The following is a 25,026-nucleotide window of genomic DNA, read 5'->3' as shown; positions in this document are numbered from 1 at the left end:
TTTTTAAAGTAAAAACAGTATTGTGTAGAAACCTGGATCTGTATATACTATACTAAAATGAGGTTTAGTGTTCACAGTCCAGTGGATCCCCAATGGTTGGCAGAGGTAAAAGTAGATAGCACCTTACTTTCTATTTGTGATACTGTGTTTGAGCAGCAAAGCTTAATCAGAGGGTACTGTTAAGCAATTGTTGTACACACTCCATCAGCAAATGTCACAATGCACAATTGTACATTTTCAGGTTTCCGTACAAATCAATTCCACACTCAAAAACCTTTTTCACAGAAAAACAGTCCATGTATTCTATGGAGAGAAATTAATTATTGGTTACCAGGTAAGTACTCAGTCTTTTGGGTTGAGTTTCTCTGGTTAGAACAAGTGTTCTCCCAGGGTCTAGGATGCACTCTCAAAACACCCTCAGCGGCTCTAGGGCGGCTGTGTGCAGAGTGCTGAGGCCCAATAGGGGATAGGCGGCCTCCGCTTGGTGGCTGCTTGTAAGCTGGCCACCTTGATATGGGAGCAAAGCTCCTGGTGTTAGGTTCAGGGCAAAGGGGGTTCCGAGTTAGCACCTAAAGTACACCCGTATTGGCGCTGGGGCGGCTAGGTGCAGGGTGCTTGTTTGGCGTCTGGTGCCCTGTTGATTTGAATGGTGATTCTTCGGTTTCAACAAAGATTGCAGGCTCAGGGACGAAGATCTTCTTGGAGAGGTAAGTTGGATCACCCAAGGCTGTGGGACTTTGGGTGCAGGGGTGTTTATAGGCGTCTGGTTTCTCTTACCAGCTCTGGTCCCGGTTGGGGATCCTCCAGAAAGAGGCTGCAGGCTTTGCTGGGAGATGCGAGGCAGGTTAGTGATCATTAGATCTCGGGTCAGGATCGCAGGGGAGACCTACGCATGGTGTTGGGCCACTTGAACTTGGGCCATGGCAGCAGGTGCAGAGTGGTGCAGACTCGCAAATTTGGCCGGAGCCAGAGTCTGTGGGTAAACAAATCTGGTGTTCACGGGAGACAACGTTTTTTTTCTTTGGAAAGCAGGACAGGTACTCAGGGTTGCTGGCTGCAGGATGCACCGGATTTTCGCTTCTGCAGGTTCGAGATGGGGACTGGCCGGTAGGGCTGGGGCCAAGGCAGTGGACATCCTCCTCTTAGCATCAGCACGGCTGTTCAGTCCTTCTTTTCTTCATGGTTGTTTCTTGTCTGAGGAGGCACGGTTCAGGGGTGCCCCTAAATACTAGATTATGGGGCGTTGCAGGTAAATAAAGGTTGGGAGCAATGGGTCCCTTCCTTGGGGTGGATACACGCCCTATGCCACCCTCCCGTGGGAGGGGGCATATGCCTCACTCTGGTTGGCTGGGTCCCCCATCTGCAAGATGGCGGGACTGAGAGTTGTGCTTCACCTCGCCTCCCCCACCTGAGGGGTGGGGTTGGCAAAGGTGGGCACAACTCCCTTCCTCACTTGGTTATTCCGCTGGTTCTCCTGCCTAAAGTGGGGGTCCCAATTGGTGGGGACCAGTTGCTGGAAGCAGCAAAATGCCTGGGGAAGCTCACAAAGGCAGTAAGCCTTTGAAGCTTCCTCTTCGTGTAACCTGCTCATCCTGGGGAGGAAGTTTGGCAGCTCGTCCCAGGATGTGCATTGTTTCAGACCCCTGAGAGCAGCAGGCTCTCAGGGGTCTGAAACATGGGGGTCCAGAAACATGTCTGGGGGTGGCAGCTGGTGAGCAGCCACTCAGCCTGGACAGTAGTGTTAAGTCCTATTTTAGGGGGCATTTCTAAGATGCCCTCTGTTTGCATTTTTCATTAAATCCCACGCTGGCATCTGTATGGGTTTAATGTGCTGAGAAGTTTGATACCAAACTTCCCAGTTTTCAGCAAAGCCATTATGGTACGTAATGACAAGCTCCCAGCACCATATGCTCTTAATGACATTACTGCACTTACAATGTCTAAGAATTGGCTTGGACACTGTAGGGCTACAGGGCTCATGCACCTGTACCCTCGCCACTAATATAGTGCACCAAGCTAGAGGGGTGGCTGATCTATGCCAGGGCAGTGGGTTGTAGGCATGTTACACAGGTGTGCCATGTCGACTGTTCTTTGTTCTGCACCAAAATGTGCCGCCTGCAAAGGCGATGTGTGTGTAAATGTACAGGGCCTCTAAGGGTGGCACAAAAAGTGCTGCAACCCTTATAGGCCTTCCCTGGTCACAGTGCCCTGGGTACCTGTGGTACCATTTACCAGTGGCTGGGGAGTGCCAATTGGGTTTTGTTTTCAATGCAGTTTTTAGGAAAGAACTTAGGCCCTGGGTACCTATTTGGCAGGAGCCCAGGGCACACTTAGTCAAGGTACATCAGCAGTTTCGCAAAAAGTGGGGGCAACCATGCAAAAAGAGGGCACTTACTTACATTGTCGTTATGTTATGCGACTAGAGTATCCTTTGTAGTTTTATCTTGTGAGATTAAATGATTTCACAAGGTCAGGCAAAAGAAGGGGGAGGCAGAGGGAGACTAGATCAACATAAAGTTAGCAGTGCAGTTTATCCCTGCTGGGTGCCTACTTTTATAGATGGGATTTGATTGTGCTGGTAAACATTTAGGATCCATCTTTAAGGTAATATTTTAAGCACAGTGCCCTGGATACTTGTATTATAAAGTATTTAAGCCACTGTTTGGTGATAGACCATTTCAAATGCTGCCCCTAAATCCAGTAAGGGTAGAGTAGTTGCTCCATTGGAGGTTGCCTGATGTTTCTGAGGTTGTCTCAGACACCGATAAGTACAGATTTCCTGCTTCGGTCATAGGCTGTGATGTTCGTAGATCTTGGAGCATACTGCCTTTTTGATTAGTTCTGCGACAAGGGGCCCATTTGCTGTTGGTCTGTAGTTTGGTAGGTTGGGATGGGCAAGTCCTTCTTTCTTTTCTTTGTTTAAAGCATGATGTTTTCAGTTTGGATTGGAGTTCACCTATATGTTGGGAGGAGTTGTTGCTCTCTAACCGGGAAGGCAGCAGATGATGATAAAAGAATAGTTTTTAAGTTGATTGGGGGAATTAATCTACTGGGATCATTGCAAGAGTATGCATTTCATAGGGTCAGTAGTTTACTTTTCAGTTCAGTTGAAGCACCCAAGTGTAGGTTGTGAATTCGAGGAAGTCTATTTTGGTTGCAAAGATGCGGATTACAATGTATTGCTTGCCTCTGAGTGGTATTAGGAAAGATTCAAGATTGACTTTTTTTGGGAGTGGATTTTTGGCTAAGACGTCAGTTATTGAGTGTTCAAGTTTATGACACCCATATGTCCTGTATACTTAATGGTCCCATTCCCTGTATCCCTGCAGTCCACTTAACTTATTTACAGTACTTAACCACAAAAGTGTTTCTGCCAAAAGCCTTCCCTTTCAGCCGTTTTTAATAATGGCTATATTTTCCAGGCTATGCTTGACACACGGAGCAGAAGAGGTCTTCTTACTCCAAATAGAAAGTGAGGTTTACTTTTCTACTTATTGAATAAGTATCTCCATTTTCTATTATGGTTCCTCCAACCTGAATGCTTACTCCTTAGCAACCTATGAAGCATAAAGCCAATTAGTATCTTCACGATATTGGCAAGATCTGTTCCATCATACAACCCTCTATAAAGCATAATTATTGGAATTATTTGGGGTTCTTTGTATTGTAGTTACGTTTGTAAAATTACTCCTGTCTATAGGAAACCTTTAGGATCTCATTATGTAGAAAATATAAAATATGGAAAATTTATTTTAGAGTGCATGGATATTTGGTGCTTCCCCCACCTATTATGATGCCTCAGAACAAGTGCATCGCCAGGCTTTCTAGATGCAATCCTCTTCACTCATCCGGTTCTAATATTTACAACAGACTATCATTTATCTATAGAAATATGTTTGAGGCATGTGTGGTTGTAGATACACATGCTATGCATACTACTGCCATCTAGTGTGTGCAAGTTGTTTTTCTTCAAAGAAGTCTTTTGAGTCACGAGGTACTGTGACTTCTTCTTTTACTGGTAATGCACATGGTCATTGTCTGCATTATTAGATTGTTTCTTTCCCATTTGGGTTTGGACATGTGCTCTGGTTTGACATTGTTATGGTGCTCTCTTGGGATTGCACAGGTTCCTTTCCTCCGTCTGTGTTTACACACCTCAGGTCACCTCTTTTCCTAGAGGCTACTTTAGAGGGTCAAACCGATCCAACAACTTAAAAGGCAGGGTTAAAGGAGCTGCCACTACCGCTAAGGCCAGACTTTCCTCTCCTTCAACGTCGAAGGGAGGGGGCAGGGGGATGGGGAACTAGGATGTGATGTGCCTTTACAAGATCGGACTGTCCAAGACCAGTGGGGACCCAGAAACTCCCATCAGTTACCTGGAACTACTAAATGTTCACCTTGCATTGAAAGCTATACTTTCCCAAAGTAGTCCTCATCAAGACAGATCAACATCACGGCCATGTATTATCTTCAAAAGCAAGGGGCATCGGATCTCCCCAGCTCTCCCCTATCCCAGAGCATATGGTGGTGAGTTACCAGACACAAGATCCATCTGCTAGAGTACCTTCTGGGATGTGGACAATGACTGCCGACGACCTCAGCAGGATGCGGCAAAAAGTCCATGAGTAGGGTCTCAACCTGTAAGTCCTACTCGAGTACTTCCGGGGGTTGACCTCTATGCCACAGCAGAAAACTGAAAATGCCCAAGTTTCACCTCCAGGTTCCCACAACCCAGGGGCAATGCACTATGAAGGAGTTGGTCAGGCATATTTGCCTACGCTTTTCCTCCTCTCCCACTACTTCGGTTTGTGATCCTGCGGCTTCTGCAGATGTCTCACTCTCATCATGGTGGCTGGGCATGCCAACCATTGATCACCCCCCTCCTTGAACGTAGTAGTTCTCCCATGAGAAGCTCTCTAACAGGTCCTACCTTCTCACTCAGAACCATGGAGCAATTAGAGCACAAGATTGAGAGAGCTGAGGTCTGCCTGCCTGGCTCCTGAAGTCATTTGGGTACCTCAATCTTCCACCTGAATGCATGAGCATTCTTAAAGAAGCGTCCAGACCTACTGCTCATGGCTGTTATGCTGCGAAATTGAGGAGTTCCATCTCTTGTCATTCAAAACACATTGACCCTTCACAAAGTGCGGGATATTGTCTTTTACTTACTTCACTTGCAAACTTGTGATTTAGCTTTCACATCCATACGACTACACCTAGCTGCTCTAGCTGCCTACCTTCAGAACAGGCAACATATTCCCTCTTCATATTTCCGGTCATTCCTCCTCTGGTCCCACCAGCCCAACATGGGTCCTCATCATGGTATTGACGAGACTTATGGGTCCTCTGTTCGAACCACTCCACTCCAGCCCCCCCCCCCCCCCACACACACACCCACGCTACTCCAACGACCTCTTCCCCCCCCCCCCCCCTCTCTCGTTTCTCTCTTGAAAGATAGCATTTCTGGTCACAATCACTTCACTCAAGGGTGTCAGTGAGCTTCAGGCACTAACCTTAAAAGAACCTTTTTTTACCTTATTTTAGATGTACAGGGATGCAGTTGTCTTTTGCACCAACCCCAGACTTCTCCCTGGGGTGGTCTTTTACAGTTACACTACAATACATTGAACTTCTGATCTGAGACTTCTAGCTGCCTCTTCCTTACCTTTGACTTCCACATGCATTAGACTGGACCTGGATACTTTTGCTTGAGCAGTACCGCTGCATGTCGTTGGGTGGCTAATTTCAGCTCTTCGCAACGTTGTCTGCTTTGTTGTCGCAGGAAGTGATGTCATGGTCACCTGCATAGGCCACACGCAGAGCGCAGTTCTTTTCTTTCAGCACCAGTTAGCATTGATCCGGAGAAGAGGTACCCTTCTGGCTTTTTTGACAGGCTTTTTTTCATTGTTTTGTCGAGTAATTTTTCTTTGTGTTGAGGGATGACCTTTAGATGGGTAGATTTTAAACTGTGGCAGCTGTCACCGCGCCATGTCGGTCATTAACACATGCCTTGTTTGCTTAGGATATCTCGAGTGACCATGATTTGTAGTATTGCTCAGACTGCCGCCCCATGGTGCCGAATGGCTCCTAGAGCCCCAAGTCCGCTTCGTTGCACTCAAGGTCCTTGGTGAGGTGGGTGAGATGTGTAAGGAGAAGGAGCCCAAACTGACTACGCCTAGTCAGTCGTCCAGACTGGTGAAGAGCATCTATACTCTAGGCACAGTGTGCGAAAGTGCCATCTTTCTTGCCTTGGTATGCCCCCACTTTTTTCTGAACTGCTGATGTACTTTGACTGAGTGTGCCCTGGGTCCCTGCCAACCAGGTACCCAGGGCCTGTGTTCCTTCCCTGCAAAGAAAAGCTATTCTGAAACAAAACACCCAATTGGCATCTCTGGCCACCTGTCAACCCCTAGTAAATGGTACCCTAGGTACCCAGGGCATGGTGACCAGAGAAGACCTCTGGGGGCTGCAGCACTTATTGTGCCACACTCTGGGAACCTGTACCCTGGCACCCACACACTGCCTTTGCAGGCTGAGTGCCCAAGTACAGAACTAAAGCAAGAGTCGACATGGCACACATCCCTGTGTGCCATGCCCACAGAACCCACTGCCTTGGCATACTTCAGTCACCCCTCTAGCTGGGTGCCCTATGCCAGAGGTGAGGGCCCAGGTGCATGAGCCCTGTGCACCTACAGTACCCAGGGCCATTCCTGGGCACTGTAAGTGCAGTGTTGCTATTTAAGAGTATATGGTGCTGGGAGGTTGTCAATTACGAACTCCACAGCACCATAATGGCTTCACTGAAGACTGACAAGTTTGGTACCAAACTTCTCCGCACATTAAACCCGCACTGATGCCAGTGTGGGGATTTAATGTAAAATGCACGAGAGGGCATCTTGGAGATGCCCTCCAAAAACCCGAACCGTCAATCCACGTCTGTGCTGAGTGGCTGCAGAGGCTGCCACACAGCAGACATGTTGCTGGACCCCTGGGTGGAGAGCCCCCCGCTCTCCTGGGTCTGCAACAAAGCACATCCTGGGCGAGGTGCTATGTCTCCTCCCCCAGGATGGACAGGGGGAAGCTTCAAATGCATACTGCCTCTGAGAGCTTCTCCAGATCATTTGCTGTAACCAGCAACCAGCCACCCAGGCCTACCCCCACTCTGGCGGGAAGACTGGCGGGAAAAACTATGTCAGGAAGGGGGTGTGCCAACCTGTCCCAACTCCACCCCTCAGGTGGAGGAGGCGAGGTGAAGCACGACCCCGGCCATCTTGTAGATGGTGAGTCCTGCCCAATCCCAGCTAGGCTCCTGCACCCCCTCCCACAGGAGAGGAGCAGGCTAGGGGGTGTACTCACCCCAGGACAGGACAGGGACCCATTGGTCCCTGCCCTTGCCCTACCTGTAACACCCCGAAATGTAGTATTTAGGGGCTCCCTGAACCTTCCTTCCTTAGATCCCGATACCAACAAGAAGAAAGAAGATCAAGAAGACCCGCCGCACAGCTGCTAACAGGACAACAACAACTGACTTGGGCCCAGCCCTACCGGCCTGTTGATCCTGGAACCTGCTCCTGCCTAATCCCGGCGACCTCCGCGGACAGCAACCTTGGGGCACCCAGAGGACCTGCCTTGACCCTCTCGAAGATTGGGACTCCCATCAGCAGAAGCTCTGCTGCAACAACCCACCTGGTGACCACCAGGAAGCTCCGGACCAGCCCACTCTGCACCAGCCGAGTCCGGGCCAAGCTAACCTGATCCAAGACCACGAGGACGTCCCCCCGGCGACTGGGACCCGAAGTCCAGTACCCAAAGATTCTCCTTGACGAACCAGCCGACGCCTGCAGACTCAGAACCAGGGGCCACCCCAACCGCGACCAGCCGAGGGTAAGCTTTTCCGACCCCTAAAGACGCCCCGCGGCAACCTGTGCCTCCCTTTGGGGTACTCCAAGATCCCAACTTACCTCTCGAAGTGCTGGTCACCCCCGGAGAGTCACCGTCCCCAAGCCTGCAGCCTTTGTTCCTTTGTCAAGATCCTCATTGGATAACATTGAGCGCCCGACTGCTCAAAAGCACCCTGCCCCCAGCCACCCGAGTGCCTCTGGCTGTGACCTCTCTGTCCTAATCTACTCTCCCCCCCCCCCCCCCTTGCCCTGAGCAAGTGACCAGGAGCCCAGCTCCCACAGCCGCGTGGCCTGCGAGCCAGCTGCCACCAACCGAGGGCCCCCTGCCTCTCATTGACTAACATTGGGCCTAACTACCTCTGCTCCCGGCCGCCCCTGTGCTGCTGAGGGGGTACCAACTACCTACCTGATCCTGGGGGACCCCTGAGTCTGTGCACAGAACCTTACCTTCACCAACTAAGTACTCACCTGGAGGCCAGTAATTCACTTACCTGCCATTGGATAACATGGACCCATTTTGACTCAGAAATTTTCGAAGTGTGAAGTTTTGAAAACTGAAAATATTCCTATAAAATCAGCCAAAGTCCGAATTCGAAAATACTCGCCTGTGATCAGGAGAGAAGCCAGTACTGTACCTTTCAGCCCAGTACTGAACCGCCAAAGTAATCCCTAGCGGGTTTACCAGTAACCTGTATTTTTCTCCATAGGAACCTATTGTCTGCTTTTTCTATGAAATTTCTTCTGTCTACTTTTAAAACTGCAAATATTCTTCAAAAATCGTACGAAATACTGAAACGCAATTACCTACCTGTTTTAAGTTAAGCCCCTAGTGCTGGCCCTAGGAGACTAGTGCTGGGTTACAAAAGTAATGCGATCGTACTTTATCTGTAACCCGAATTTCCTCCCATTGGATAACATTGTCAGAATCATCTTGAAAAGTTTCTAAGTGTGAACTTTTAAAACCGCTTTATATGGAGGAAAATCCAACACAGTAACTAAAACGTTTTTGCTAATCTGGTTTCCTTTTATACCCCAGGACTGAATCTAAAACCTAGTCCTGGAACTACCAAAGTAATCCATAAAGTAATCAACTGTACTTTCCTATGAAAACCCATTGAGCTCAATGCTAGATTGTGTTTCAGAACTGTATTGCTTATTAGCTATCCTGTAATTATTGTGTGTACAAACTTATTGCTCCTTTGCAAAGTATTTACATGAGAGTACTCTTATCTCCAAGTATATTTTTATAACTGTCGGTTCTAAAAATAAAACCACTATATCGGAGGATATAATAACAATTGGCCTGGAGTTCAGTTCTTGAGTGTGTGAAACCTTTTGCTGACTGAGTGTGTACAACAAATGCTTTACACTGTCCTCTGGTACTGCCTAACTGCTTGACCAAGCTACCACTTTGGAGAGTAAGGTCAGTTCTGACTTTCACCTCTGTTAAACCTTTGGGGTTTGTGGACTCTATACACACTGTACTGTCTTATTGTCCAGTGTGTATATATAGACCCACCTTCTCACACACAGTTCCACGGAATCGTTGCTGGGTCCGACACCGCGCCCCTTCCATTTCAGGGAGTCTGATTGGAAGACCATGCAACGAGTATTTGAGCGGGCCGACCCCTCTGGTATTCCTTTGGGCTCTGTAGGGTCTGAGGTGGCCTCCACAGGTTCTTCTCTGACGCCTCTGGCCTCGGCGTGCGCCGGTGGGGTCTCATTGATCTGAATTAGGATCTGCGCCTGTAGTGCCAACGTGACCTTCCCCAGTGCTAATACTGAATTCTATGCTTCCACCGGCGGCACCATCCCCATTCTGATATCCAACGACTGAGTCAGATCAATGTCTGTCGCTGGCCACTCTGGCGCCGACAGAGCCCAGAGGAGTCTGTATCGTTGCCTGTTCATCTTGAAGAAGTTTCAGGCATGGGAGGGCCTTTTTTTTGTAGAGGATTTTATTTCAGTCCTAAGAAACATATCAGCAGAATGTAATTTTGGTGCTTATTTGGATACTTATATCCGAGACCAATTTGTGTATGGGTGCTATCACAAAAAGATACAGGAGCGTATTTTAAGCTGCAGAGATCCTAAATTAGCTGCAGTAATTGATATGGCGAAAAGCATAGAAAAGAGTATTATGTCGTTGAAATGTATTGTTAATGATGATCTGTCACCTGTCATTTTTTTCTTCTTAGAAATATTGTTTCTTTTACAGCTTTTTTTTACATAAGATTTTATTAATGAGAAAAACAGTCAGGAAATCAGTCACAATCAAAACAATACACTTGAATCAAGGTACAAATAAGGCAGGAAATAAATTAGCGTACAATTTGTCCTGTGGGTCCAGCTCGGGTCATGGCCAGCTCGGTTGTTGGAGATTCGCAGATCTCGCCCCGATATTTGTTCCAATGTCCCCATTTTTTGTCCCATTTCTTGGGGCAGCCCCTTATTTTGTACACTGTCTTTTCAGCAATCATGCAACGGTCCATCTCAGCCATCCAGCGGCTTTTCTTGGCCCCATTTCATTGCGATGGAGCGTTTAGCTAATAGGAAACCCAACGCCGCCCACTGTAGATTTAGTTTGTTCAAATCGGTGGCCCCCCCATATGTTGAGAACACATTCTTTTGGCGACGGTAGGGGTGGCTTACCCAGCGAACTGCTCATTTTAGAGATCGTCCTACCCCAAAAGTCTTGCACCACTGGGCAGTCCCATAAGATGTGATAGAAGGTGCCAGGTAAGCCACAGCCCCCTAGACACAATGCGTCGGGACGTCTTCCAATTTTGGCCAGTGTAGGAGCGGACATGTAGGCTCTGTGTAAGACCTTCAGTTGGATCAATCTAAACCTGTGGCAGATAGCCGATTCTTTAGGGGACATTAGGGCCGCCCGCCAATCCTCTTCATCTAAGGGACCCAGGTCTCCTTCCCATGTACTCCGCAAGGACTGGACAGGATCAGGGAGGTTATTATAGAGTTTACGGTAACTGTAGGAGATGGCTTTCGCAGGGAGGGGTTCTGATAGTCTGTCCTCTAATGGGGAAGTCTTAGGTACGGATGTAAGGTCTGGGATGGCGGCAAGGATGGCGTGTTTGATTTGCAGATATCGGAAAGATTCCGTCAGTGCAAGGGAGTATTTGGCCTGGAGATATGTAAATTTGCCTCAGTGAGTTTATCCGACCACCCCATACTCTTGTTGGCCCTATGCCATATTGCGACCGTGTGTGCCATGGGTCCGACATACCTGTTCCTGGCTGGTTTGCTATAGAGGGCCCCCTGGTATCCCTCCCACCCAGTCTGACATCTGTCTAGGAGGAAGGCCGGGTTAAGGGGCGAACCATGAATCCAGTGATTGACCGCAACCAGTTGCGACGCCCAATAGTAGAGGCGGAGGTTAGGTAAGGCAATGCCTCCGTCGTACCAGCCTTGGAAGAGTTTGTGAAGGGCGATACGAGCAGCTCCGCCATCCCACAACAGTAGACTGATTTCACTCTCAACTGTACTAAAATAGGAGTCTGGGATCAGTAAGGGACAGTTTTGCAAAGCGTACAGGAAGCGCGGAAGCGCCAGCATTTTGAACAAGGCTACCCTGCCGGGAAGGGAAAGTGGGAGGGACCGCCAGTGGGCCACGTCGCTGTGTAGTCTTCGCAGGGGGCCCAAAAAGTTGCGATCGTGGAAAATCTTGGGGTCTGGCGTGACAAAAACACCAAGGTATTTGAATCAATCTGGAGCCACTGCGATGGAAAATCCCACGGGGTAGGCGTGGTGGGGGGGCCATGTAGCATGTACAGTGTTGATTTAGTCCAATTGATCGAGTATCCCAAGTATTTCCCAAAATTAGTAAGGACATGGAATAAACTATTAATAGAGGACCAGGGGGAAGCTACATATACCAGGATGTCATCGGCATAGAGGGAAATTTTGTCAGTTATGTCGTCGTTCCATTGGAGGCCTCCGATGGAGGCGTCCGTGCAGACCCAGTGGGCTAGGGCTTCGAGGGTGAGGGCGAAAAGAAGCGGAGACAGGGGGCACCCCTGTCTGGTTCCCCTGTGGAGGCGAAATTGTCGCGATGTGCGGTTGTTGACCCGGACTTGGCCCAGGAGGTCTGTGTAAAGGAGCCGCACCCAGCTAATGAAATTGGGCCCGAAGCCAAATCGATGCAGGACCTCCAAGAGATGGGGCCCTTCGATCGAGTCGAATGCCATTGTGGCATCAAGGGATAAAATGGCGGCGTCTTGTTGTATGATGGATTGGCGACTCAAGACATTATTAACCCTCCGTAGGTTCAGTGCCGTGTTACGTCCCGGGAGGAAACCAGACTGGTCGTCCGGTATTAGGGAGGAAAGCACGAGAAGGAGGCGGATTGCCAGGACCTTCGCCTCTGCACTAATCAGGGAAACCGGCCAATAGGAGCCGCAGTCAGTGGGCGGTTTATTCGGCTTGAGGATGACCGCAATGGAGGCCAATCGTTGATCAAGCCGGAGGGTACCACTTTCACGGCTTTCTTCAAACACATTTTTTAGATGGGGGAAAATTCCTGGGACCATGCCCTTCAGGAATTCGATGGGGACCCCGTTGGGGCCCTTAGCTTTGCCGGAGTTAACGGCAAAGAGCGCTGTAGTGAGGTCCTCCGCCGTAATGTCGGCGTCTAGGGTCTCCTTATCAGTGTCTGAGATGGTAGGGAGGCGCATCTCATCCAGAAGTTGTCTGGACTCCTCTGACGTATAGCATGTTCCAGCGGTATAAATAATTTCCAGATGGTCGGCGAAGGCCTCTGCAATGTTTTATGGATCTACAACTTTGGACCCGTCCGGTCTCAGTATGGATGACACCCATCAGGACCTCTGGTCGCGCCGTTCCAGCCATGCAAGCATCTTACCTGCACTGTCGCCGAACTCATACACGCGGTGGCGCGTGTGGAGCAATCGAGCTTGTGCCTTTTCTTGTGCTAGCGCTTTGTAGGCCATTTGCTGGGCTCGGAGACGGCGAGCTGTGTCCTCCGAGGAGGCCGCATTGTGGGATGGTTTGAGGCTGATGAGGTCAGATTCGGCCTGAAGAATCTGTTTGTTGCGTTTGCGTAGATACCCCATCTTAAGTTCCAGTGCCTCGCCCTTGACTACCGCTAGGTATGCATCCCAAAGCGTGACCGCCGAGTCCACAGAACCGATGTTCTCCGCAAAATAAAATTCAGTTCGCTCAATCAGGCTGTCTTTGCTGTCTGGGATCTGCATGAGCCAGGGGTTAACAACAATGGGACCTCGTATGAATCTGCGGTGGTAGGTCAAGTCCACGCTAAGGGATGAGTGATCAGATATGCCCCGGGGAAGACCCTGCGGGCGGATGAAGCAGCCAATGTCTGCGGTGGGACAGAATAGATAATCAATTCGGGACATGCTGTTATGTGCGTTAGAATAATGTGTGAAATATGATGTGTCCGGATAGTGATGACGCCAAATGTACACAAGCCCCATGGAGTGCACGAAGTTGAACAGATCTGAGCTCTGCTGATGGGAACTGCGTTTAGGTCTGCGGTCTAATTCGTCACACATTGTCATGTTGAAGTCCCCCCCGATTAGGAGTGTGCCAGCGGGGAGGCCTACCAGTCGGGCGCCCAGCTCTTTGAGGGAGTTGCGAACTAAGGTCGGTGGAAGGTATGCAGAGATTATATTTAGGGGACGTCCCTCCCAAGCGGCCTCCACTAGTGCAAAGCGGCCCAGAGGGTCAGCCCATGTCTTTGTGTAAGTGAGTGCGAGACTCTTTTTAACAAGAATCACGGCACCGTGGGATCCAGTAGTGAACCCCGCGTGTACCAGAAGTTTGTAGCCGCCTCTCTGAAGAGCTTGACAAGTGTTGCCCACCAAGTGTGTCTCCTGCAACAAAACGATGTCAGGGGAGTGGCGCCGTAGGTATTTAAGGACTATGTCTCGTTTTATTTTGTGCCCTAGACCATTAACATTCCATGACAGTATTGTGAGGGTTCTAGAGATGGGCTGCGACATGGTGGTGGATAAAGTGGGATCTATGGACGGAGAGATGGAAGAGAGGCCGCTCGGGCCGTTGGATTATTGGGACAAGATGGGACACTTGATCAGGAGGCCTCCGATCCCCTCGGGGACAAGGTAATACCCATGGTGGCCAACCCGCCATAATCGGACCCTGAAGGAGCAGTGAAGTGTGACAAGAAAGGACTCTGTTGAAAACACAAAAGAACATCAACAAATCCAAAACAAAACATCTTAGAATCCCCTTTCCCCCCTTACCTACCCCCACTCAGCCCCCCCGGCCCGCGGACTTAAAACTATCCACTCCCCAACTAGGCAGAGTGCCTGTCGCCCTCCCGAACATATACGGGGTGTGTGGAGAGCCATGAGTGCCCTCGTCCAAAAGTAACCTAAGAATTGAGCCTAGTGCATCTTCAATAAACTTACATCAACAGTAGAATTCACATAGTACAGTAAGCAATGGCACAACCTGGACATTCCTTGGTAGTCGAACCACAGGAGGAGTAACCACATCAGCAAGGGTGAGCATAAAACCAACGTGTCCCCCGGTCAAACAGGCCAGGAGACCTCAGTTGGACCATTCAAGTTCTAGGACAGCATCCTACTTAGTCGGCAGAGATGAACGGGTAGCCGACAACATCACAAGTCTTCTCGATTGCTGTCGGAGAACAGATCTTGACTTTCCGGGAGCAGTCCAGGGTCGGCACACTCGGTCGATCCACGGCGACGGTGGTGAGTGGCGTCCGTTTGGCGCCATCCTTCGAGCCAGTCCCATGTTTCTTCAGGTGACATAAAGAACCAAGTTTTCCCTTCCGACTCTACCCGCAGTTTAGTGGGGAACAGCATAGCGTACTTAATGTCTTTGGCACGGAGTGCCTTTTTGACGTCAAGGAAGCTGCGTCAACGAGCCTGAACCTTCACCGTGAAGTCGGTAAAGAGTGTGATCTGAGCGTTCTCCAGTCGTAAGGGAGGTCCTGTCCGTGCCGTTTGAAGGATGACATCCCGCTCCCGGGAGGGCCAATTAGAAAATGAGTTGGACGCTCCTTGTGAGGATTTGGATTGGTATGAGAAGCTTGCAGAGACCAGTATACTGGACACCTCTCCAGATGCTGGTATGCCCTATCAGCCTACTGTGGCTACCGAGGAGGGGGCATCTTATGCTAAGGTGGTGTAGAGTTTAGCAGAGGTCCTTGACCTGGAGCTGCCCTCCATGCCGGTCAAGACTTTCTTGACCGAAGTGCCTCAACTTGGGGCTACCTCAGCAGAACCCCTTTTGCCTTTCAATGATCTGCTTATGGATGCCATTCGAGGCACTTGGTGCAAACCTAGCACAGGGGCTCCTGTGAACAGTACAATAGCACACTGCCATTGCCCTGATACAGATGATCCAAGTTTCCTCAGCCAACACCTCACCCCTGAGAGCTTGGTAGTTCAATGACTATTCTGCCTAAGTCTTCACAGGCCACAGTACCACTCGACAAGCATATGGGTGCATCCCAGGTGAGCTCGTTGGCTCAGGGGTCAAAGGCCCTGTCTTTATTCAATCTACCATGGTGTCTATTGCCCCTTCTCCTGTAGATCTACTGTGACATTCTCTACACAAGTGTTTTCCGGTTGCTTAACTGGGTTGCCTCAACATTCCCCATCCTGTAACTGAGGTGCAAATGGGGATGTTTTTCAAAAAACAATAATTTGGCTCTGCTCTTGGCCTTTGGTTTAGTGCTTTCCAAAGCGCAGCGCCCTGGAATCCCAGCAATCTTACTCCATGTTCTTGGAGACACCGTTGAGGACATAGTTTAAAGTTATCTCTGACTTCAAATGACACCAAAGTACAAAACGTTTCCTCTAATAACATGGTGGTGCACCAAACCAAAGGGCCAAGCTGAAGAAATTTTGCTGAATTATTTTCTGCATGAAGACATCTGGTTGTACCATTCAGAGACAGAAAGATCTTGCTTGAGTGGAACACGTGTTTCTAACAGGTTAAGTTGGTTCATTGACTTGTTTCCCTGTTGATAATGAACAAAAGCGGCATCAGAGTATGTTTGATGGTTCACCGGTTGCTTTTCAGGGTTCAGTGTTAATTTTCAATTGTATATTAATTAGCTAGCAGTATAAAGGGGGCCACTGATGCTCCGCTCCGCATGTAAAGCATTTGATGAAAATGACATATACCCCATATGAACCAGTTCTATGCTTTTTGAAAAAGGATGCATTTTAGAACAGCCCTTAAATGCAGCCGGTGTTTTTGCCCACTTCTGTATAGTATCATGAACTGCATAAAGGTCAGAGTATGAGCGCAGAGTTTATCTAAAGACCTCAGTCACATGAGTTATTTACCTTAATGCTTTTTGGTTTCCAAAAAAACAAAACAAAACAAACCAATGTGATCATTACAGGTCCTGCTCATTTCTGATCTGAGTCCACCCGTCTCCCTCAAATTCCCTTGATTGCTATCCCAGGTACCAGGGATCTTAAAACCACATGAAGCTATACGGCCATTTCATTCATGTTATCTAATTAAGATTAATTCACAGATAGTCATTTAAACCTAGCCCTCATAAACAGAAATTACCTTATTTCTGTTCTTGCAGCATTTTCACTACGCTCTAAAGTTGAGTTAGAGAAGGAGGTTGTGCACTTGTTAAGCTTGCCAATATAATGAAACATCTGCTACTTGGAAATGCATAGAGATGGCTAAATATGTTCTTCATGTCTGTCAGTTTTGCAAATTATGTATTTGTCACAATGCAATATACCCCATCCTTGACACGCATATGCTTTTCTGAATGATAATTTTTTCTCTCCCTAGGATCCCCTGCTCCTGCTTTCTCTATCGGAGCTGGTAGTAAGCCCTCTGGGGCACGGCAGCGGTTGCAGGCACGGAGGCAACACACACGAAAGAAATAGCAGATGCACGTTTGAAGTGTGCTTATACAAGTGGTGTCTGAGTTGGCGTTCTCTTTGGACTAGTGCCCATTTGGACCCGAGATGGTGCAGTAGTATTTGTCCAATAGTGAAAGCCCATTTTGATTTCTAGCAGATCGGTGGAGAAAACCTCTAATTTTAGACATTTGCTATTATGTAACACCAGCACTAGGTCTTTCGATAATTCCCTCAAACTGGTGAATTGCCTCTCAAATGCCCCAAACATGCCTGTTTACTTGAACTGTTCTGTTGATGATACTGTAATCTACTGTTCTTGCCCCCAGTGACTAATTCCATTTCCACGATCAAATATACTTCCGCTCCTGGCACTGCCCATGGAAAGATTGTGTATTTGCTTTTCTCCTTAGTCTGTTTTTGGCTTTTCGCTGGTCCGCTACCATAACCGTTTGGATACAACCTACCTTAGTCCCCATCAAGGTGGTTTTGAGCCGCTCTGCTTCAAGGAGGAGCCTTCAAAATTAATGTTTCATAAATTTTATGGATAGCTATCCCACATATGTTCCATATGTGGCTATTCAGTCTTTGCATACAGTGATCCTCGTATAACTCCCTTAACACTCACTTTTCCTTCAGCCCATGAGTTACTGAGTTAACCTATAGCGGTCTTATTGGTTTGCTATCACCGTGTTCCTCCTCATTGATACCCCAATGAAGATGTTTGGCAGGGGGTGGAGCAGAATTTCCAGCAACTGAGAATTTATATGGTGTACACTTTGCAAATCCCCTCTGCCAAACAATTAGTGGGATGATGTATGCCTGGGCCTGCAGGAGTCTGGAACATTTTGGCTGATTTTGACAGAGAAAAGAATACTGTGTGTGAGTGCCGAACATAATCCTATGATATAGAAGAAAATGTCACAGGTCTGCCCTGATGTAGTGGAGGTTGGTCTGAGAGAGTCCTATTGGATGGGAATGTTGTAGAGCTTCTGGGCCAGATAACCCAAATGGATGTACTTGCAAAAAGCTGACTTCTCTTTTATAGTTCTGTGCAGTGTTTAGCAGTTCTGCATTAGCCAACGATACGAAATAGATGCACTAATTTGATCTAATTGAATCATTGTAGCTTACTGTATCTGTCTCTTCAAAATTCTATTCTGTGAAGGGTTAGCATAATTGCCTAGGTATCCTGCATTCTCCATTATTCTGGATTCGGTTACACTAATGAGCTAGAGTGTGAGTGATTCTGGATTACCTTTACAAAAATTGTAGTATGCAGGAAACTAAAGCTAACTGCTATATAGTAAGCAAAAATGAGTCCTTGAAGCCATTTAATATATATTGAATGTAAACACCTTTTTGTGACGGCCACCCACTTTTTCACTACTACAAGCACTATGGGTCTACAGGAAAAACATTTTGTAGATCACAGTTGAAAAATCCTAAAAGGCTACACATAGAACATGCAAGTGTAAGAAGGATAACGAAAGTGCCAAAGCAAATCTTTAACTCTAATCTGGAGAAAATAACCACCACAATTCTTATTTATCTTCCTTGATCAACATTGTTTTATCCCACCATGTCTTAATGGTGAACCACACTTTCTAGACACAGATGAATGTGAATTCTGAACATACCCCTTCCAAACACAAATTCCTGTAAGGTGGGAAGGGATTTCTATTTTTCTCCACTAAATTCCCTTCACACTGTTGTCCTTGCCCATATCACTGCCAATAAAGTACCCCTCCCTCATCTTATTCACTGTTAGTTTGTCTACAGTCTTAAACCAGACTGACTCAATGCTGAGTATTTGTTCTTTCAGATTTTTTATAATAATGTATATAAATAAGGACCCGCTCTCTGAATCAAGTTTGGAGGAATATATAAAGTATGTTTGGCGGCATATTGGTAGTGCCGGATTTATGCCTCTCTGTGACTTTGCTGCCGAGGGATGAATAGCGCCTCAAGTTTAAGTCCTGTGTGAAGTCTGTATTTCTAAGTGTTTTGATTGAGAACGATGGCTGTGGTGTGAGGAGAGAGAGCTTAAATGAAGATTTGAATTTGTAAGCCTTTGCCAGTAAATGGTAGTGTGATGTAGTAATTTGGGTACCTTGCTGCCTGCCCAAATTGCCATGTGCAGTGCAATCTCAAGTGTGAATGAGGCTGTGTGTTTGGCTAAATCTAAATTTAAAACAAATGGCAAAAAAATATTTAAGCATTTTTCTAAAAAGAAAATTTATTTTTATATTTAAATTCCTTCAAGCTTGGTCCAGGGAGATTCTGGGATTATAATGATAGGATGTCTTATGAGCTCGCTTTCTGTGAGGAGAAAACCTGAAACTAGACTGAGTGAAAGCATTGTGTTCTAATTGGCTATTACTTTTTGAAGCGGTCTGCAAAAATGTAGGTTAGAGTGGCCAAAGACATAGGCTGCAGAATGCTTCATGGGATGGGCACTATACTGCCTGCATTTGACCATGAATTACCGGATGTAGTTCCAGGGTTTTCTCCCCAGAGTGGAGCATCTTAATCAGAATGTTGTGTATATAATGTGTTTTTTAACAGTCTGCTACCTCTCGAGGATGCCCTGCCTGTTGGTCTGAATGAGCGACATGATGTGGTTGAATTTGTGGCACAGGAAGGAGGGGGCAGAGTGTGATGCATTTGGGGCTTAGGAATGTAGGAGAGAGACAACAAACTGCTGGCTCTTTTTATTAAGCAGGTTTCTCCGAGGTGGTTAATTGGAATGAGGAATGCGTCATGTAGGAACTCCTTGGGTACAATACATCCCTAATGGATAGCCATTCACAAGAGGCAACAGGAGGTCTGTTCCAATGTTTCGGGAGATAGACATCTCTTGGTGCGTTGAGAGCATTATTTAGGGATACCATGACACTTGCATTTGGTGTGAATGGTCTTAAATTGTGGGCCAGAGTTTTCCAAATTCTGTCCTGAAGGGCCAGATCCATGCCAGATTTTTAGCATATCCCCATTTAGATAATGTAATTATAAATCTGGCATAGTCCAGCCCTCTAACACGGACTTTGGAGAACCCCTGTTGTAGGCCGAAGATTGAATGTGATTGTTAGAGTGCATGGTTAATTGGTTATATCCAGTAAGAAGTACAGCATTGTTGCAGCTGTATGCCTTGTTGATGTTATGAGGAGTAGTTTATAGCCTAGGAGGTTGATTGAACTCAAGGGTGAAAGGGCCCCTTTATTGGAATCCAGTGAAAGTTCTATTTGTATATTTGGCTGTGATTCATGGTAATTACTTGCTCTGTGCACAAACTGGTGGTTAGTGTTGCTCAGGCTTTCCCTAACTCAATGTTCCCTGCAGAGAAAGTAGCCTATGGGGGATCAAGTAGGCCCCCTTAGAAAAAACATCTGCTGCAATACAGAATAGATTGCCTTATTAGCAGCTCCCGATATTGATCACCAATTGCTTACTTTGCATCCGGACCCTGAAAACTTTAGAGACTCTTCTGTTGCCCTTGAGCTAAGTGGGTGAGGAGTGGCTGACTGCATCCACTTCTGGTTTTAGTATCCTCTGTATTGTGGTTACTGTAGTCTGTCAAGGCACTTAGTTCTGGCTTGGGAATGTAGTCCCCTGTACAGGTTATCTCTTAGATGGTGGGGTAGTCTGTGTATGAATCCCATATTCTTGGCCTCCTTTGGCCCTTTTTTTGGGTACCTGTATATATGTGCATGTATGAACTGCTGAATGGAGTGGCCCCATTTCTTGGAGGTTTGTTGTTTTATTATTGATTTAAATGAAGCTTTATCATTCCTGTTGAGTCTCAAACCTTTAGTGTGAATGAAACTTATTTTGGTCTTGCTTTTAATGTCTTTAAACTGATTTTAAATAAAAACAAATAATCTAAATGTCTTTCCTGGTCTTATTTATACATATTACTTTCTATTCTGTTTCCTGACAGCCTGATCCGGGTAGGATTGAGAACTTCTGCACAACATATGGAGACAAATGTGTGAAGGCATGTGTAACTGTAGATACACATGCTTAGCATAAGTCTGCCATTTAGTGTTGGGCTCAAATGTGTACCAGTTGTTCTTCGAAGAAATTTTTCGAGTCACATGGTGTAGCGATTCATATTGCTTGCAATGCGCATGATACTCTACTCCATTGTTGGATTGTCCCCCAACCCACCACATCGTCTGCTTAGGATGTGTGCTTCTGCTCAGTGTGGCCATTATCATGGGGCTACTAGCTGAATCCTGTCTGTACTGTTTTCAAACGCGGTTATAAATCTACTTCTGTTTATCAACATCAAATTTGTCCGGGGAAATTTGATTTGCTGCATCTATTCTCATCGACTTTGTTTCCAACTGATGTCCAATTGGTGCTGAAACTGACTCCCTTCCGTTTCTACCCATCTTGTCATGCTACGTTCCCGCGCATCAATTTACACCAGTTGTGTAACTTGTGCTTCTCTCTAGAACACCAGGAGGCATCCTGTGAGGCCTATAGGTCTTTTTAGTTTCTTTTCTTTATCCAATCCAAAAAGAGCTTACGAGAACGAAGAGCATGAAGACTTCAAATGTCCACGACACGCTCTACCTCTTTGGTTTGGAAGAGCTTGAGGTACAGGTGCATCCATTGTCAGTAGAGAAGGGCAACATCGCTCTAGATCACAGCTCCTGGTCAGTGATGGAGCAGGAAGACATTGCTCCAGGACAACAACTTGAGTTCTGTGCACCCTCCACTCCGACCACAGCTGGAACTGGCTAAACCACAACTGCCCCATAAGGCAAAGAGTGTCATTGGGCCACTGCTACCTTCGAGTCATGGTTTGCACCGACTGTCTGTTACAGAAGCGTCCAGGGTTGGTGCCTAAAGTAGCCTCTGCAGCAGGTCATCTATCTGAAGCTCAGCACATCCGATTAGAGCAGACTATCCGCACTGAATCACTCTACTACGGAATCAAATAGCTGCCCCGAAAACCTTGGAACAGAAACATACTACTGCACCAAAATAATCTGCCTCCGAACCACAGAGCTCTGCTTCAAAAATTCCAGTGCCAAAACCAGCGTCTGAAGCAACGAAACCTTCAAGCCATTCTCCAGATACTATACAGCCCGTACTAGAGACTCCATCACGATTTAGACTCCACAAAAACATTAAATGATTCATCCTGATACAGCATGCATCCTCACAAGGCCTCCACATTCTGGAGCACAGCTCTTTCACAGAAGCGCTTGATAACCCAGTTCCCCCAAAGATAAAGAAGATAATTCTACTAGTCTATTGTACACCAGTCCACTGCCTACAGTGCGCTCTCCCTCACCACAAATGCCACCCGTTCATGACACCAAAATTCCTGAGGATTCACTTCACCCCTTCAATGGGGAAGTGGGTGGTAATTTTTCTATACCACCATAAGATTACTGGGACACATATGATACATAACCACAAGATACCACTTACCTGGGTCGCTACCCACTAAAACCTTCCCCTCCAGATGCTACCACTATGTACAACAGGCTAAAAAGTAGGGCAGCCACATTTCATAAGGTACCCCTTCACTCTGACTACTATTTATTTTTTTTAAACCTTGACTCAGTTCAACACAATACCTCCCTATGCTTTTTTTATTTTATTTATTATAAATTTTTTATTGAGCAGAGCATAGTTAAGGTACCATACATATATGGACAATTTGAACAATTTGATCAATGGAGATGAATATAAAAATATTTAAAATCTTCTTCTGTTAAAAAATGAATGAAGGAGGATTTTTGAATATTTAAAAGCCGTGAGCAGTCAATGTTAATAAAACTATATATATACATTTTCAAATACAAGCAATGTGCAACATCTGCAAAATTCGATCGTAAAGTGCCAATGCAATACAGTACAATTCAACCTGAAATAAAGTGCTAGTGCTTAAAAATTACTAATAGTGCAAATACCACCGAAGAAAAAAGTGCGCTTGTGACTTATTGATAAAACCTACCAACACTTCAAGACTGCTTAAGAATAATATAGACCTTTTATCAGTATTCAATCTAATTCTTAACTTAACCCCCCCTTATTTCCTGCAGATTCTCAAAATACTTCCAGTTCCTATCAAATCTCCTAACTGCTCCCTCTCTACTAGCATAAGCTTTTTCAAAATTCCATGGCCTCCTCACTTTATTAAGCCATTTCAAATGGGATGGAACTTCTTTTGGTTTCCAATTTTGGAGTATTAGGGAGCGGGCAACAGCACAAGAAATAAATACAAACATTTCCTCAGCATCTTTGAGCAACCCTCTGTCATTACATATACCAAATAGGGCCAGTTCGGCTGAGGGCATAAGTGTTTTCCCTGTAGCCGCCTCAATATCTGAGAGTATGGCCTCCCAAAAAGATTTCAATTGGGGACAAGTGAAAAATATATGAAGCCAACCACCCTGGCCGTCAGCTTGGCATCTAAAGCACTTGTTCCCAACCTCCGGGAACCTTTTCTCAAGTGCCTCCGGAGTCCAATACGCTAACCAGCGGGACAAGAAAGCCATCCTCTTGAAGTTAGCAGCCCGCAATGATTTATAGCCCAACAAGCTTATGGTTTCCCAATCTTTGCGTGTTGAATTACATCGCGTTAGGCTACTTATTTTATCTAAATGGCGATCTATCATAACTAATTGCCCGTCACAATGAAGCCGCTTGTACCAATTCCCTATGCCGCTGATTTTAGCTTCATATAGAAGTGTTACCATCTCACTTGTCGAATCGAGCAGTCCACCTATATCTTTTTTTAAAAAAGTGGACAATTTGTGAGTTTTCAAAGAGCGTTGGTCCCCAGGGAGTAGTTACTCTAGCCAGCACTTCTTGCCACGTGATAATTCTATTCTGAACAACGAAGAACCTTAACTCCCTAAATCCCAAATTCTCCCAATTTATTATGTGGCTGTTTCTAATTTGGAGGCCGAGACCAAAACATTCTCGTAAGCTTAAAAACTGAGAGGCTGAGGAACAAAGATTTTTCTTAAAGGACTGCAATCTAGATAAATATTCTTTCAAGGTCTTGTATCTTGTCCTTTTTGGGAGCTTTGCAATCTTTAAAAATACCTGGATTTGAGAATCACTCTTGCATCATTTTTACTAAGAAAAAGCTATCTCGATTGTTTTTTTTAACCTATCAGACCTGCCACCATATCAAGAAAGGCTGCCTCAAAATATGTTTTTGAATGTGGCAGAGCCAGTCCCCCCCTGTTCAACTGGGAGTTGGATCACGGACAACTTAACCCTAGGTGCTTACCCCCACCCCCCCCCCCCCCCCCACCCCCAAACAAAACTTCTGATCATAGTTTCCATGTCTTTAAAGAAAATAGAATTCAATTTGATTGGAACATTGCAAAAAAGGAATATTAACAAGGGTAGGATCGACATCTTAATCAAAGATACCCTCCCAATCAAGGTGAGCGGGAGTAAAAGCCATTGGGCGAGAAGACTCTTAATTTTATTCTTCGTTCTCACATAGTTGAGAAGATAAAGCTGGTGATAATCGCAGGTCACATATATGCCTAAGTATCTAACCGGGTCCCGGCTTGCAGCCTGGGCACACAAACAAGATGGAAAAAGGCTGATGTTGATGTTTAGAGCGAGAACCTCCGTCTTCTTAGCATTTATTTTGTAACCTCCTATTTGTTCGTATGCTCTAAATTCCTTTAATATAATTTCTATATTCTCTTTAATTGGCTTCAAATAAAGAATTATGTCATCCGCGAAGAGCTTGAGCTTCGCCATCCCGGGAATAGGGGGGAAAATGGCAGGATTGTTCCTAATTCTAATCACAAGGGGTTCGATAAAGGTAAAAAGTAAAGGAGCTAAAGGGCAACCCTGTCTAGTCCCTCGATTGACTTTGATTGAACCGGCCTTATTTGAATTTACTATGACCTGCGCCGAAGCACCTTGATAGATGTTCCCCAGCATCTTGATCACTTGTTTTGGAAACCCAAATTGGGCAAGGGAATAAAACAGGGTTGCTCAATTTACCAGATCGAATGCTTTTTCCGCGTCGACAATTAAAATACAAGCAGGGGTTGAGTTGATATTAAAATAGTCCAATGCCTCAATTAAAAATTCAGTATTAGAAGCCATTGAACGGCCTGCTATGAATCCTGACTGATCGCTATGTATCACTTCTTTTGCAGCACACATAAAGCGATGGGCCCAGATTTTCATTAGGATTTTATAGTCTGAATTCAGAAGGCTAATAGGCCTATAAGAATTAA

The 25,026-nt window shown here is 46.3% G+C and overlaps 1 protein-coding gene across 2 annotated transcripts in view; it reads left to right on the top strand.

Annotated features, from left to right (window-relative positions):
• Window positions 1-20,673, top strand: part of POM121 (POM121 transmembrane nucleoporin) — a 107,444-nt gene extending 86,771 nt beyond the window's left edge. For both annotated transcript variants that reach the window (XM_078679588.1, XM_078679587.1), the window contains exon 13: window positions 16,716-20,673. In XM_078679588.1, coding sequence (XP_078535714.1) covers window positions 16,716-16,813 — 98 coding nt within the window. In that variant the 3' untranslated portion in view covers window positions 16,814-20,673. The remainder of the gene's footprint in view (window positions 1-16,715) is intronic.
• The last annotated feature ends 4,353 nt before the right edge of the window (window positions 20,674-25,026 follow it).

This window comes from Lissotriton helveticus, chromosome 3_1 (genome assembly GCF_964261635.1).
Source record: "Lissotriton helveticus chromosome 3_1, aLisHel1.1, whole genome shotgun sequence".
NCBI classification, from domain to species: domain Eukaryota; kingdom Metazoa; phylum Chordata; class Amphibia; order Caudata; family Salamandridae; genus Lissotriton; species Lissotriton helveticus.
The sequence above is the reverse complement of the archived record's forward strand: the minus strand, read 5'-3'. Positions and strand labels throughout refer to the sequence as shown.